The sequence below is a fragment of the Trachypithecus francoisi genome, unplaced genomic scaffold, assembly GCF_009764315.1.
Source record: "Trachypithecus francoisi isolate TF-2019V2 unplaced genomic scaffold, Tfra_2.0 Lachesis_group20, whole genome shotgun sequence".
NCBI classification, from domain to species: Eukaryota; Metazoa; Chordata; class Mammalia; order Primates; family Cercopithecidae; genus Trachypithecus; species Trachypithecus francoisi.
In genome coordinates this window covers 29,665,035-29,680,524 of record NW_022681466.1, presented here as the reverse complement: position 1 = coordinate 29,680,524, position 15,490 = coordinate 29,665,035, and the positions used below count along the sequence as shown (strand labels likewise).

General features: G+C 43.3%; 1 protein-coding gene across 6 annotated transcripts in view; it reads right to left on the bottom strand.

The window, feature by feature from the left end:
- TOM1L1 (target of myb1 like 1 membrane trafficking protein) overlaps positions 1-14,274 on the bottom strand; it is a 58,974-nt gene extending 44,700 nt beyond the window's left edge. Inside the window, exons 1-6 of one of the 6 annotated variants that reach the window (XM_033183562.1) lie at positions 13,860-14,090; positions 11,036-11,120; positions 8,932-9,010; positions 7,717-7,724; positions 1,522-1,671; positions 156-281 (exon numbers count right to left, since the gene is read on the bottom strand). In XM_033183562.1, coding sequence (XP_033039453.1) covers positions 156-281; positions 1,522-1,662 — 267 coding nt within the window. In that variant the 5' untranslated portion in view covers positions 1,663-1,671; positions 7,717-7,724; positions 8,932-9,010; positions 11,036-11,120; positions 13,860-14,090. Of the gene's footprint in view, positions 1-155; positions 282-1,521; positions 1,672-7,716; positions 7,725-8,931; positions 9,011-11,035; positions 11,121-13,859 lie in introns of all 6 variants that reach the window. The other 5 variants (XM_033183563.1, XM_033183559.1, XM_033183560.1 and 2 more) reach the window with 5 other exon arrangements.
- Positions 14,275-15,490: the final 1,216 nt, after the last annotated feature.

Here is a 15,490-nt window from a genome sequence, read left to right as displayed (position 1 = left end):
CAAGTCTCGGTTATTCTATGAGATATTGCAATATCCTTCTAATAAATTCATCTTTTTCCTTAAGCTTAAGTGGATTTAGGGTTGTCTCCTGCAATGAAAAAAGACCCAAGTGATATACTACTATACTCTCCATGGGTCAAAGAAAGGCCTCCTACCTCTTGTCTTGCTGTTTCAGCCTCTGCTTCTGAGGGAGGAAACTGAACACCTTTCTTAAGCAGGTCGAGGTATATTTCTTTGACTTCGCTTACATCTACACCTCCTGGGAAACCCTGTGACCAAGTCTGAATTCAAGAGATGAAAAAGTTCCAGAGTTAAAACAGCAACAAAACCAAAACACAATTCTTCTTTTTTTCTTTTACACTATTGCCTGGGCTGGAGTGCAATGGCACAATCTCAGCTCACTGCAATCTCCACCTCCCGGGTTCAAGCGATTCTCCTGCCTCAGCCTCCCGAGTATCTGGGAATTACAGGTGCCCACCAACACGCCTGCCTTATTTTCTGTATTTTTTAGTAGAGACGGGGTTTCACTATGTTGGCTAGGCTGGTCTCAAACTCCTGACCTTGTGATCCGCCCACTTCGGCCTCCCAAAGTGCTGGGATTACAGGCGTGAGCCACCGCGCCCAGCTGAAAACACAATTCTTAAGCTCCTGATAGAAAATGAGAGATCAATAATTATGTACCCCACCCAGAAAGAGAAAGCTACTTTTGAATGCCATGGGCAAAATGCTCATTTTCCAAGGCTAGGAAAATATAAAATATTTTATTTTATTTTTATTATTTATTTTTTTTGAGACAGAGTCTTGCTCTGTCGCCCAGGCTGCAGTGCAGTGGCGCGATCTCAGCTCACTGCAAGCTCCACCTCCTGGGTCCACGCCATTCTCCTGCCTCAGCCTCCCAAGTAGCTGGGACTACAGGAGCCCGCCACCACGCCCGGCTAATTTTTTTTTTTTTTTTGTATTTTTAGTAGAGACGGGGGTTTCACTGTGTTAGCCAGGATGGTCTCAATCTCCTGACCTCGTGATCCACCTGCCTCGGCCTCCCAAAGTGCTGGGATTACAGGCATGAGCCACTGCGCCTGGCCCAAAATATTTTAAATCAGACTTCCATGCCTCAAAATCTTGAAGAAACCCTAGGATATATACTATCAATTGTTTTTTGTTGCTCTGAATCCAAAATTAACAGATTCCAAAACATCAGTAGCTCTTTTTCCAAGTAACCTTGAACTAGTCAGTTAGCTGGAACAGTTTCCCAACCTGCAAAATGAACATACACATCGTCTTTCCTATTTTACACAGATAAAATAGACCCTGAGAGGAAAGTAGGTAAATGACTACAAATCTTCAGAAAAAGGGTACCATCCAGTGCCAAAAACTTATTATTACACAGAAACTAAAAATAGTAAAAATGCTTTTCTGGCTCAATCCAGGACATATAAAAGATAAGCGAAACAATCAGGAGGTACGCTGTGAAATCCCTAATCTTAGAAATTTACCATTCCATGAGGTATACAACAGACTTACCTTAATGAAATTCAAGATTCTATTCTGAATGTCTAATGGCAAGTTGTATCTAGGATTCAGTAGCTTAACTAAATTCTCTTTAACAAATTCCTTCTTCACAATCAGAGACTGGAAACTTGGGCCACAGTTCTGCACGCACATGTCAATAAGCTAAATTAGAAAAATAAATTAAACATTATATTTATCTCCTAAAAATGTAAGGGAAAAACTGCTAAATAATAATTTCCACCAGCATACTAATTAACAAACACAGTTTAGTATCTACTAAAATATATGGCAAAATGTTAGGTTCTGGGGATATGTGGAAGTATGAGCATAATGTAACAGTCTAGAGGACAGACTCATCGAGGAGTCCCAGCACATCCAAAAGGGAATTAACAGCAATGCAGAGTACTAAATGCTAAACGCTGAAGGGACGTGCAGGCCAAACATATGAGCTACAGATGGAATAATATCTGTCCCAGTTTACCCAGGGTAGCACAGGTATATTCCCAATGTCCTGTTTATTAATGATGACACACCCTTTTGCTTTCAGAAATGTCCTGGTTTGGATGATGAATTACACAGTCACCCTAGCTATAGGTCCTTATAGGCAAGAGTGATTATTTAGGGCTAGGTGGTCTTACAAGACTTTTGGAAAAGGCTAATTGGAAGCTAGGCTTTGCAAAATGGCTGAGAGAAGTAAAAATGAGTATAGAGCTATATTCCAGACAGAGAAAATGTATGAAAAATATATAAATGTGGAAAAGTGGGTAAGTTATGAAGGGGGAGATAAGTACTCTGGTCTGTCTCTAGCAGAGGCATCTTGATAAAGGTAAATTGGGGACACTGGAAAGATAGGGTAGATAAAGTCTGTCCAGGTTGTAGAGAAGTTTGTGTGGCAGTGCAAAGGGTATGGATATTATCTTGAAGGCACTAAGAAGTTACGGAGGGTCTCTGTTAGTTCGTCACCATCACACCTTTACCCTGAAATTGAGGAAAAGGTTAATGTGTGCAAAGTAATATTCTGGATAGGTTGTCAGGCAGCACTCTGCAAAGGCAAGTGGAGGGAGAAGAAACCTGGAATGCCAGAAAGATCCACTAGCAACCCACTAGTTCGGGCATGATATACAAAAGGCCTAAACTAAGATGATGTGGGTACAAGAAAAGGAGTCATGACAGAATTATGAAGGAAGAACTTTGAATGACAGTGCTGGTCAAAAAATGAAGATGACTGAAAGTTAAGTGACTCTCATTCTGCATGAGGACCCCTGTGATGGAAATTTGGAAGAGGGGGTGGTATGGCTGGCCTAGGGGTAAAAATGATGGGCTGAAATTTAGATATTTTGAGTTCAAAAGATAAGGGACATTTAAGTAGGTGTTTAGCAGTGAGCTGGACACACACAGCTATAGTTCAAGAGAGTGAAGGACCAAAAGTGAGTTATCAAGGCTGCCTACAATGAGAAGAGAGGAGGAAGGGCTGAAACACTAGGGTTCACCTATTACACGGGCCAACGAAAATCCAAGGAAGGCAATCAAAGAGTAACTGACAGAAAACGAAGCACAAAATCAGGAGTACATAAGGCACCCCTTTGGTAAAGTCAAAAGAAAAGTTTCCTGGAGGATGGGGTGTTATACAGTTAAGAATATGCCCTAAGGAACATCAGTTCCCTTGAAAAACACATTTGCAATAAAGCAACATGAGCAGAAACTTGACTAAGAAAGAATGAGCCAATACTGAAGAACTGCATGCAGAAAGTAGATTTCTAAAAGTAATCTAAAAACAAAATTAAATCTTTAGTTTCCATGCTACCACCTCAAATTAGAAAGGTCGTAGAAACCATAACATGACCAGGATAATCATCTCTGCAGAACAGAAGCCCTAAAAATGGACTTCATGCCATGCTTTGTCTTTGTATTTTTAGTCTCTCTTTAGTGGAAATACATAAAGTGGCAGCAGGTATGAACGCTATAGTTTTAAAGCACTGTGACCAAGAAAGTAATCAGAAAACACAGAAGGTGAGCACATGTAGCTGTGTGAAATACAGCGAAAACCTTTAAGGCAAAGGAAAATAAAAACAAAATCCAAAACATACTAAGATGAATCTATACTACTGCAGGTTAAGACAAAGTTGGAAAGTTGAATAACTTGCCATTTAGCTTGATGGATTATTATAATGAGTATAATGAGTTTTTAATGGGTGAAATGCTGAAAGGAAACGTGCCTCTAGCTCAATGTGAGTTTACAGAAATATTTCACCTAACTAGTTGTACAGTCTTAGGCAAATACATAGGCTCCAAGTCTCATTCTCTCTAGGTGTATTTCTTGCTAAATAATTCACAAACCAATTTTTTTTTTTTTTTTTTTTGACACAGGGTCTCACTCTGTCATCTAGGCTGGAGTGCAGTAGTGCAATCTCGACTCACTGCAACCTCTGCCTCTCGGGTTCAGGTGATTCTCATGCCTCAGCCTTCTAAGTAGCTGAGATTACAGGCGTGCACCACCATGCCCAGCTAATGTTTGTATTTTTAGCAGAGATGGGGTTTTGCCACGTTGGCCAGGCTGGTCTCGAACTCCTAGCCTCAGGTGATCCACCCACCTCAGCCTCCTGAAGTGCTGGGATTACAGGCATGAACCACTGCACCTGGCCCTCACAAATTAATTTTTATCTTTGGTGCAAAAAGATTTTATGATAATGAGTAACACTCCCAGGAGGAACATGCACAAAATCAAAGAGTCAACGTGAAGTGCTGAAAATGTGAACATCTGGAGATTAGTAGTCATGCCTTTTGTGTTTTCCCATTAGAATCAAGAATGCCAGGACTAATTACTTCTACATCACCTCCTCTATTATGTCACCAGAACCTCTTTCACCCTCCAACTCACTCAGATAAGTAATAAAACCTACTGTGGCAAATTAAATTAAAATTAAATATGTTGTTTTCACATATTCTGAAATTGAACTTGGTGCAAATGTGTTCAGATAACCTATATTTGGAAATAAGACAAATAAGAATCCATAATCTGAGGTGGGATTGAAAACTCTGGAGCCAAGGAACAAAGAGAGACTGAAGTGGGTGACTCCAGGCTTCACTGATCTTTTGGGCTTAGCCGGGCAAATCACTTATCCTAAGCCTCAGTGTCCTTATCTGCAAAATGGACGTAATATCTCCCTCTAGAGACTTGTTGAAAGGCCCAAATGAAACATAACAAAGAGCGTGACACAAAGCAGGACCTCAATACATGGCAACTATTTAGATCATCTTCCACGGAGAACTTCCTAGCAGGACTGAATGTGATGATTAGCTGACCTAAGTATTTTAAGAGAGGGCTAGAATCAAAAGAGATTTTCTCACTGTAAATTTTCAAACCAGGCACAGTGACAACAACCAGGTTTCAGGGCCATCAGAGCTACACCTGGGCCATGAATAGTGCCTTCACCAAGGTGACTACCCCAGCCTAGAGGCCTCAGTCTTCTCAGTCCCTCCAATTGCAACAAGCTCCTGGGGGCACAACCACATGGTTTTGTTTTGCTTTGTTTTGTTTTGTTTCGATAGAGTCTCACTTTGTCACCCAGGATGGAATGCAGTGGCACAATCTAGGCTCACTGCAACCTCCGCTTCCTGGGTTCAAGCAATTTTCCTGCCTCAGCCTCCCGAGTAGCTGGAATTACAGGCACATGCCACCATGCCTGGCTAATTTTTGTATTTTCGGTAAAGATGGGGTTTCACCATGTTGCCCAGGCTGGTCTCTAACTCCTGACCTCAAGTGATCCACCCTCCTCGGCCTCCCAAAGTGCTGGCATTACAGGCATGAGCCACTGCACCCAGCCTGATATTTTGTTTCACTGGTAAATTTGCCAAAGGAGAATAAACCAAGCTTTTCCTTCATTATTATTTTCAACCACATTTTACACATCTTATGAAACCCCTGAAGCTCACTGCTTGGGGGGTGCTCTACAAAGGCCTATTAACTAATTGATTCTTAGGAACCTGTTCAACCACTTTCCATTTGACACTAATAGTAGCCTCTTGCTGAGATTTATCACAATTGACTCATTCAAGAAGAGAATACTCCCTGGCTCAGAGTAATAAAGCCTGGAAACAAAATTCTGCTGAAACACAAAACTGCTCTACCGACTGATGGTAGGAAATCATAGTACAGTCAGTTCCATTAAAGCCTAATCAAGGTTAACACGTCCATGGAGAACTCAACATGACAGATAACATAAAGAATATTTATAATTGAATTTGACAGGCTCTCATCACTTTACATTAATAAAATGGAAATGTCATATATAGGGATTACTTTTTAAAGAGTTTACTAGTAAACTTATAATTGCGTTTGACAGACATGGGTGACTCCTTCTGTGACTAATTCCCCTCATAATTAAATTTGGCTTATGTGAATATGAAAGTCAGTTTTGAGGCCCTAAGCACACCTCTGCAAGGCAGGGAGTAGTCTGAGGTGAGGTGACTGGACCATTAAATACACAACTTGGGGAAATCAGCATGAAGATATGAAGAGTCAAAGCCCTATTCAAAGAAAATCCAAGGAAAAGCCAGGTGTTTTTCCTGACTTTAATGTACTATGACCCCAAGGATGAAGGTGTATTCTGACTACTGACTCTTGCCTGTTTTTAGGCACAGGCTTTAGATTCTCTTGTTCTCACACACTGGACAGAAACCATGAGGTAAGGGAGCTACCGATCTGAGGTGGAAGAGATCATGGGAACGGCAGCGAGCTGGTAGTCAGGCTTGAGAGATTAGACCACCTGATGAGAAGGAAGACTGGAAGCCCAAAGAGAAATAGAGGGCCAGAGGCAAGACACTCTGGAATAACCCAGCTTCCTCAAGGAGAGTTCCTGGTCCATCATCATAGTGAGGGAACCATGATGGAAGAAGATATGGAGGTGGGATTAAGAAGCAACCACTGACACATCAAGTAGGCTTGGGCACAATGGAGAAAGCAGCAAACTGTTATGAATGGTGAACACCTGTAAAAAGCAAAAATAATATCACCCCATGCTGAAATATTGAAGGGGGCATAAATTAGTCTTCTGCCCTTCTCTTCCTTACTCAATTCTCCTAACCTTTGGCACCCTTGAGATATCCCAGATATACCACGTGAATGGCTTACGTGAATATTAAAGTCAGTTTTGAGGCCCTAAGCACACCTCTGCAAGGCAGGGAGTAGTCTGAGGTGAGGTGACTGGACCATTAAATACACAGCTTGGGGAAATCCGCATGAAGATATGAAGAGTCAAAGGCCTATTTAAAGAAAATCCAAGAAAAAGGGTACATCTACCCATCTTTCTACTTTGGTTCTACAGTACCTTCCATTAGCCCTTGAGTCTTCCCAGATACTAGGAGAGATGGGATTAGGTGTGTGTATGAGGGTGTGGTGCTTAATCATTAATCCAGTCAACATCTGATATACCTGGCCCTGTACTACACAGGAAGAAACTAAAGATACAAAGGAAACACAGTAGCCTGCTCTTTTAAGAGGCTTGATTCATTCTGAGAAACAAAGAGGTATGAGGCAAGGGCATGGAATTTAGAATCTGAGGACTGGGATCAAATCTTGCCTGTGCTATGTAACAGCTATTTTCATTTTGGAAATAAATCAGTTTCTCTTAGTCTCAATTTCTTCATCTGTGAAATGGAGTTAATAATAGAGCTACTTCACAGGGTTGTCAAGAACATTGCTCAGGTGCCAGGCATTTCTATCAGGGACCCATCATTCTGGGATTTCTCCAGAAGTGCCTCACTCCTCTCTCCACAATCTCCTCCATTCTGTGACCTTCAAGAGTTAAGGATAGGTGAGAGGTCAAAAAAAAAAAAAAAAAAGTGAAGGGGGAAAATGCCTCTAAAACTATATTCAGATCCCAACGTGAAGGGTTTCTTTAATGATCAAATCATGAAGACTGTTCATTGCATTTCTGCTCATTCAGTGAGCCTATGCAAGATGTCCATTTTCTTCTACATGTAACTAGAAACCAGGAGCTATGCTCACATATGCCCCAAAGTCCTCTTGATAAAGACTAAGGCTCCTAAGGCAGTGTGATGCTGGCTGATTAGTGCCGTGACCATGCACAGTCTTGGGCTGGGCTGAGATAAACAAAGGCGTGCAGAATAAATCAGAAAGCTACACAGCTCACTCTCAGGCAGCAGGCAGGGCTTGCAACACATACTAAAGTAAAAAGGACAACTCACCAACGTGACTGAAGAGGTCATATGGCCAAGGATGGTGGGAAAATGGGAACACGTCAAATAAGAGTCCACACTTAAATAACAGACAATACAACACACAGGAGAATTGCTTAAACCAACACAGAACATTCTCCAAATCATGCCAGGCAGCAGAACTCGGTTGGAATTTAATGAGCTGAGAGCATCTCAGGATTCCACAAAGCTGTTCAAGTGAGGTAGAAAGCTAACAGGGAGGTATTTTTCAAAAGTTCAATTCTCCTCATCTTAAATTATGGTTAATTAATACATGCACAAACTTTTTTCTTTTTTTTTCTTTTTTTAAGAAGGAGTCTTGCTCTGTTGCTCAAGCTGGAGGGCAGTGGTGTGATCTTGACCCACTGCAACCTCCACCTCCTGGGTTCAAGCAATTCTCCTGCCTCAGCCTCCCGAGTTGCTGGGACTACAGGCACACGCCACCACGCCCGGCTACTTTTTGTATTTTTAGTAGAGACGTGGTTTCACCATATTGGTCAGGCTGGTCTCAAACTTCTGACCTCAGGGGATCCACCTGCCTCGGCCTCCCAAAGTGCTAGGATTACAGGCGTGAGCCACCGTGCCCAGACACAAACTTTTTTTTTTTTTTTTAAGAGTTGAGGTCTCTCTTTGTCACTCAGGCTGAGGTACAGGGGCATGATCATAGCTCATTGCCATCTTGAATTCCTGGGTTCAAGTGATTGTCCTTCCTCAGCCTCCTAAGTGGCTTGGGGCTACAGATGCAGGCTACCATGTCTGGCTAATTTTTAAATATTTTGTAGAGACAGGGTCTCACCATCTTGCCCAGGCTATTGTCAAACTCCTGGGCTCAAGCAATCATCCCACCTCGATGCTGGGATTATAGGCATGAGCCATCACACCCAGCCAATACACAAAGTTCTTGATCAGTTCACCATGTATAATACATGTTAACCACTAATTCCTATCTCCTGACCAAGAACAATTGATTTTTCAGGAACAAGCTCTTCCCGTGAAATTAAATGCTATTACAAAAAACTAAACTTTCTTTATTCTGCAATTCTCATAAATGAAGAGTTTTAACTCATACTGTACACAACTCTTAAGTAATCTATTAGCTAACCCATTAGTTTTCTCAGAATACTTGCTTCTTATTTTTTACCCAGGATTAACAATGTAACTATAGCTTGAGAAATTGAGTCTTAATTATAAAATTAAAGTACTTACTGACAAGGTAAGTTGGATTTCTTTATGATTGTAGTTTTTGGAAATCCTTTTCTTCAAAGCTTTCACTGCATCTTTTGGCCTATGGTAATAAATACACTGAAATCACCAATTTAGGCATTGCTGAAAACAAGCAGTCTCTCTGAAAAGCAACATGCATTTGGAGAGAGGAATGGCTAAGGAGAAAACCAAGACCTTGGTTCTACTGTGGGACTCTACACGAATGACTTAACCTCTTGAACCTAAATTTCTTCACACATACAGGCAGACAATACCACCTACCCCCTTATGAGAATCAAATAAAATATTTTTGTACAAGTCTATTACCTAGAAAGCACCACCCATGAAATGTGCTCATTCCTGTATCCCTCTATCAATGCACAGAACCAACTTATAGAAAATGCAACTTCTGAAACAACGAATGTTACCATTTTCATTAAAACTATTAGTATTTCCTGAGCACCCTACAGACAAGGGGATGTAAGAGTAATTACAACAAACTAGGTCAGCTGCCAATACGCTACAATTTTACGTTACAAAGAACTGTTTATAAGGGTCCAAATTTAAGATTCTCTTTTTGTATTATCAATGAATTGATATTATCAATGAAAATGTTCCCAGAGGAACTAAACATGGTAAATAGAATTATAGGAAAAATACCATACACACTTAAAAGTACTAACCAGCCTGTAATCCCAGCACTTTGGGAGGCCGAGACGGGCGGATCACGAGGTCAGGAGATCGAGACCATCCTGGCTAACACAGTGAAACCCCGTCTCTACTAAAAAATACGAAAAACTAGCCGGGCGAGGTGGCGGGCACCTGTAGTCCCAGCTACTCGGGAGACTGAGGCAGGAAAATGGCGTGAACATGGAGGCGGAGCTTGCAGTGAGCCGAGATTGTGCCACTGCTCTCCAGCCTGGGCAACAGAGCAAGACTCCGTCTCAAAAAAAAAAAAAAAAGTATTAACCATAAGTACTTTCCATTTATTTATAATCAATAATTTTGATGTTTTCTTTATCAACATAAGCTAGACTAAATCTCTTTTACTGTCAGTTATCACTTTAATATGCACAGGAAAATTACCAGAATTGTATTCCTAAGAATAACTTGTAATTGACTACATGCAAACCAGTTTGTTCTTCTTAATGACTTTTTTCTTATAACTTCGATTCTCTAAAGTTTAAGAAGTTTAAGGGCAAAAGATAGCACATGCTATAAGAATACAGCTAAACATGGGTGAGCTGACATTCAGAAGGAAAAAAATTGTCCTGTGACAGGGAGGAAAAAAGACTGCTAGATTGTTTCCTGCTTACTAAAGACAATTGCACAGAAATAGGTCACCACCAGGAGTCAACCAGCTTCTTGATAATATTTGACGGTTTCATCAAATACTGGCAATGGGAGCTGGAGATACTCTTAAAGAATGAAACAATCTCTCTTTTTCTATCTTTTTTTTTTCTTTTGGGACAGAGTCTCGCTCTCTCGCCCAGGCTAGAGTGCAGTGGTGCAATCTCGGCTCACTGCAAGCTCCGCCTCCTGGGTTTACGCCATTCTCCTGCCTCAGCCTCCCGAGTAGCTGGGACAACAGGCGCCCGCTACCACACCCGGCTAATTTTTTTGCCATTCTCCTGCCTCAGTCTCCTGAGTAGCTGGGACTACAGGCGCCCGCTACCACACCCGGCTAATTTTTTGTATTTTTAGTAGAGACGAGGTTTCACCGTGTTAGTCAGGATGGTCTCGATCTCCTGACCTCGTGATCCACCCGCCTCGGCCTCCCAAAGTGCTGGGATTACAGGCGTGAGCCACCGCGCCTGGCCTTTTTCAATCTTTTAAAAAGAAGGAATTTGAGCTTCACAGTGACAAAATTTGTTAAAGAAACTGCCAAGAGGAGAAAAATGATAGTGGACTTATAGATACTCCGCATGTTGAAGCAAGCAGCTGCCCCAATATTTCAATCTGACAAGTCTTCAAAAGGTAGAGGGCACTTAATGAATGACGAAAACACTCTTTCAACAACAAAACTGAAACATTTGCAAGAGAAAACGTGCTGTAGTTCTGATGCTTCTTATCAGAGGCAAATACAGGGAAACTATGCTGTACTCACCCATCCTGGGTAGTGTTAATTATGTCACAGATGTGCATGAACTGGCCCCAATCTTCAGTCTGAACTCCAGCAAATGTAGCCTTTTCTGCCAAGAAAAAGCTGTTGAGTCTGAGCTACGACAGAATAAAAAATGTCTGGTATTCCTGAAATAATCTGCCTAGGCTGCACTAGCAAGTGTCATTAAGTGTATATTGCCAAAGGGCAAAGTGATTTTTTTTGGAACAGTTCTCAGTAATTCAGGAATCAATCAGAACCCAAGTTCGGAGTGCTGTTGCAGCAACAGTAATGAGTGATCTATTAATAAAGACTGCAAGCACAACACCTGGCCACAGGCCCAGGACAGGCCAGCTAAATCTCCACCTGCCTGGCTTTCAAAGAAGGGAACTAGGGCTTAGTGAGCAGCTACCTACAAGGTGAACTGCATAGTGCTACGTATTTTATCATATGCAATCTCATTTAACCCACTGTTAGAGATGAGACAGAAGTTCGGAGAGGTTAGGAAATTACCAAAGTCATACAGTCAGTATGAAGTAGAATTGGCATTCAAATCTAGGTTGTTTGGTCTCACTGTTTGTTTTTAAAAACAATTTATTCTCTGGGGGGACAGGAGGAAAGAATTTTTACAGGTGAGAAGTAATCCGTTGGTCTTAGGAGCCAAATATTGGCACAACTCCAAATAAAAGTAGTATATTTATTCTCCTATCATCTTAATCTCACAATTCCTTTTAATTTTACCAATTATTATAACTTCAACCAATACTTGCAAAGACACTGCTTATCTCGACTACGTAAAAACTTCCATTGCATACACTTTTACTATCAGCCTTAATTATTTCAAACTGGCATTGAGTAACTATTCAAACTAATAATAATAAGCATCGAAACTAACCACAGCTGCACCAGGCTGACCAGAATGCTTCTGCACTTGGAACCCTATCATTAGATAATCAGGCAATACAAGATGTTACCTGGAAAGGGTAATGGAACACTCAATATGAATGTGCTAACATCTTCCTAAGAGAAGGACAAGATCCCTAAGAATGAAAACACGGAGTTCTGGGGGAAGTGGAGAAAAAAACAAAAAGGATAGAGAAGGGAAAGAAAGAATAAGGACTTGTTTCGGGGAACCCCAAAGTTTAGCTTGCTTTCAATCAAGGAAAAGAACCACTTAAGGCTGGGTGCGGTGGCTCACGCCTGTAATCCCAATCACTTTGGGAGGCCGAGGCGGGTGGATCACCTGAGGTCAGGAGATCGAGACCAGCCTGGTCAGTATGGTGAAACTCCATCTCTACTAAAAATACAAAAATTAGCTGGGCGTGGTGACGTGCGCCTGTAGTCCCAGCTACTCCGGAGGCTGAGAAAGGAGAATTGCTTGAACCCGGGAGGCGGAGGTTGCAGTGAGTCGAGAGCTACTGCACTCCAGCCTGGGTGACAGAGCGACACTCAAAAAAAAAAAAAAAGCAAAAAACAAAACTTGAATTTGACATCAAACGGACAAAGCTTATCTTCCTAGAAAACTCCCATTCACCCTTCAAAAGCCACAATAGAATTCATTTCTCCCTTCTGGTAAGTTTTGTGTGTTTTGCATTTTCTTGCATTGCAAAGGTGCGGCACAAAACTGTGCCGGTCTTCCCTACAAGAAAGTGAGTTCCCTCAGGTTTGAGATCACGTCTCACCTTGGCCTCACCAGTGCCTGATCCAGGTCCAGACACATAGCTGACAGTTAGTCCATGTTTACAGAATTAAAAAATTAAGTAGATGAATTGCTGAAGTTTATTTTGCCTATGAAGATACAGTCTGAACCCATTTCTGTTCAGGGTTCATTCTAATATCCAACAAAGCATAGCCATTAAGGGAAAGCATCTCCTCAATGGTAGCTACTCTGACCATTTTATAAGGATGTGTAAACTAAGGTTCTGTTTAAGTGGTGTATTCAGTGTCACAGCAGTTAGTAGAGCTGTGATCTAAATTTTCCAAATCCGGCCTCTTTACTACAACTACTAGGTTCTCACGATTTCCTCACCCCACTAAGTTCCTGACATCATCACACTTTGCCTGGCATTAATATGCACTCGTGCCACACCCAATTCCCAAGGGAGGAATCAGGGAAAAGAGGGAGCAGTGAGCTGGTGCCGGTAAGAGTCCAATCACCGGCTTCTACATACATCATGCAAGGTACATTTGGAGGAGAGAGAAATCATTTAGGTGGATGCCGGTGTAGTCCCTAGCGGCCTGCAAGAGACCTCCGTGCCCCCAGATGGCTCCTCTGTTCCCCTCCTCTTCACTCCAATGCCAAGCATTTTCATTCTCTTTGTTTACCCAGAAAAGCAATCCAGGTCGTATAAGTTTGGCACTATTGAGAACTGGTTTGGGGAGACCTGCCCCTCACAGTAAGGTCACATCACTTAGTCTCCCAGAGCCTCCTCTTCTGATCTGTAAAACGGGCATAACAATACCGTGCCCTAGAGAGTGTGCCTTTAGGAATAACTTTCCCCTGGCGGAGAAGTTTCTGGTGTCTCCTTGTGGAGGCCCAAACACTCCATGCCTGACTCCCGCGGTTCACCTGTTTGGTTCCACTCCCCAGGAGGCATCGAAAGGAAGGTACATTTTTGAGGACTGCGGGTTCTAGAGAGAGTTGGCCAAGAAGGAAACGGACGAAAGGGGGCCGGGTGGAATGCGGGTGCCCTGGGAAAGTTGCTGGGGGAGGGGAAGGATTTTCTCCAAGTTGGACTAACTCCGTCCTCTGCAGGCGGAGAAAGGATTAAGCAGGAAAGGATCCCACGGTCCCCTGCCTCCCTGGGCGTCTCTCCCCGCGCCTTCTTACCTATGAGGTGGCCCACGGAGGTCGCGTAGGGATCCCGGTGACTCTTGCCAAACGCCATGGTAGCGCCAGAGGGCCGGGCCCAGGAAATCCGCCTCCACCGCTCTCTGGCTCCCGACTCCACCCGCTCGGTACCCTTGGCTCCTCCTCTTCGCCCGAGCGCTTCCCTGGCTCTGGCGAAGGCGGTGCGTTGTGCGCTGCCGCTGCGGGGCGCGGGCACCCAGCGTGAGGAGCGGGGCGCGGGGCAGGGACGCTAGGGCGGGGCTTCGGGACGCCCCGCGCACCTGCAGCGCGCCCTGCGGGACCGGCAAGGAGGCGGCGCTGCCCGCTGCGGGTGGTACAGGCGGGCAGCGGCGGGCGTATGGGGCCTGCGAGAGAGAGTGGCGCGGCCGCCCGCTCGGATCCCAGGTGGGCTTTTCGCCCCGCGCAGGAGGAGCAGGCAGCCCAAGATCTCCAGCTTGGGAAGTAGAGACCCGGGCTTTGGTCCTCCCGTTTGCTGGGCAGATTGTCACTCTTCTCTGCGCCTCTTTGGCTGCCCTTGGTAGACCAAAGATAATAAGGGGTTAATAACACAAATTCAGAATTGTGAGAATTAAGGGAAGGACGTAAACCGATTAGGTCGGTGTCTGGTACCCACAAAATAAATAGCTAACCACTGAATAAATTGCATAACTAGAAATATTTACCCTCGACCTGCCTTCGCCCTACAGATCCGGGAGGGGAGGTTTGCGCCCTGCCCTTTAAAGCTGTAGGTGATGTCTAGGAGGAAGGATTGGCTTCGAAGTTAGGGCTTCCCAGGAGCAGGCCCTCTTTGTCGCTCCTGTTTCCTCGAGGGACCACAGGGCGCCGCCACACAAGCTCTTGTTTTCTAACCCCCACTTTCTGGGAGCTGTGTTTTCCAGCCTGATCTAAAAATGGGAGAGGGGCTTTCCGTTTCCTCTGGCAAGGAGTATGCTTGGCTTTAGGCCTGCTTTGGAATGTAGGTCCGAGTTTGAGAAGCCCAACACCTTTCCAGCTGCCCTTTCAGAACCAGAATTTATTTCTTATTCCTTTGCATTCAATTAACGTTGAATTGGCGATGTTAACAATCTCCAGCTGCCAGAGAGTGAGGCGTCCCCAGGCCATGTCAGATAGCCATAGATGAGCTCCTGGTGCTTATAGATCCTGTTTCCTATAGTCTAACTGGCACCCATTTCAAGTCTGTTTTTTAGCCCTGGAGATGGTGACTAGGGAGACGAAGGGGACCTGTTTTGACTTATGTCCGTGGTCTTGTGAATTTTAATATAGAGGTCTAAACCAATTGCCATGCACCCCAGGAGGCTAACATTTAATTATTTATCTCTAACTCAATTATTTATAATTTTTCTTTACCGAAGTGAGCCAAAACCTGGGATTCTAAAATCTAGAATGAAATATTCTTGTTGTGATGATATTTCTTATAATAGGATTTGTCTCATCTGTAACTAATATTCTCCACCTGCCTATTCAGGGCGAGTAACTATTTCAGATGGTGCCATTTATCAACTTCCTTAGTCATCACTACAGCCTCTGCTGACACTGTTGAAAACCTCTTTTGTGACATCACCAACCTAATCTGTATTCCATGCTACAGCCTCTAGCAAAGTGTTTTGCCT